The 665-nt window shown below is 66.2% G+C and overlaps 1 protein-coding gene across 1 annotated transcript in view; it reads right to left on the bottom strand.

Moving 5' to 3' along the window:
- RNF213 (ring finger protein 213) overlaps positions 1-665 on the bottom strand; it is a 76,706-nt gene that overhangs the window by 70,861 nt on the left and 5,180 nt on the right. Inside the window, 2 exon segments of the mRNA XM_009886833.1 lie at positions 7-164; positions 430-529. Of these exon segments, the coding sequence (XP_009885135.1) occupies positions 7-164; positions 430-529 (258 nt within the window).

Here is a 665-nt window from a genome sequence, read left to right on the forward strand (position 1 = left end):
ACGTACTGCAGGCTGCATCCCACGTCCCTGCAGGCTGCAGAAGACCAGCGAGAGGCCGTGCTTGCGCAGCTCCTGCAGCAGCTCTGCCAGCCCCACCACCACCGTGTAATCGATGCTGCTGATGTGGCAGCAGTCCAGGATGACGGAGCGTGGTGGAGATGCTGCTGGAAGAAGAGCATAGGGTCAGGTCCCTGATGAGTCCAGAAACAACCAACCCCGGGGACACGGCCCCGAAAGCTGGAGCCGTGGCTGGAAGGGGTGAGACAGCGTGGGGAGAGCGCCAGCAGCCAGGGAAGCTGTGTTGCCCCTGCTTGCACCCGCAGCCTGCAGGCCAGGGCAGCACTTGCAGCGCCCCCAGCAGGGATCCAGGTGGGCACCGCGGTACAGCCGGGTCCACAGGACAAGCCGGTGGGCCGGGGAGCACCGTACCTGCCAGCGCACGGGTGCACACGGTGTCCCGGAGGCACTCGATGGCTGGGAAGTGCAGGCTGCTCCCCAACTGCACGAGGAGCACATCCCCCTCCGACACCTGCGCAAGACCCCGGAGGAAGGGGACAAGTCACGGAGAGCTCCGGGCTGTCACCTCCCCACCATGGGGACAACTGCCCGTGTGACATAGCAAAGCACCATCCCGGCTGGAGGGGGACACACAGGAGCCCCCATCC

This window comes from Charadrius vociferus, unplaced genomic scaffold, assembly GCF_000708025.1.
Source record: "Charadrius vociferus isolate BGI_N301 unplaced genomic scaffold, ASM70802v2 scaffold1116, whole genome shotgun sequence".
Lineage (NCBI taxonomy): Eukaryota > Metazoa > Chordata > Aves > Charadriiformes > Charadriidae > Charadrius > Charadrius vociferus.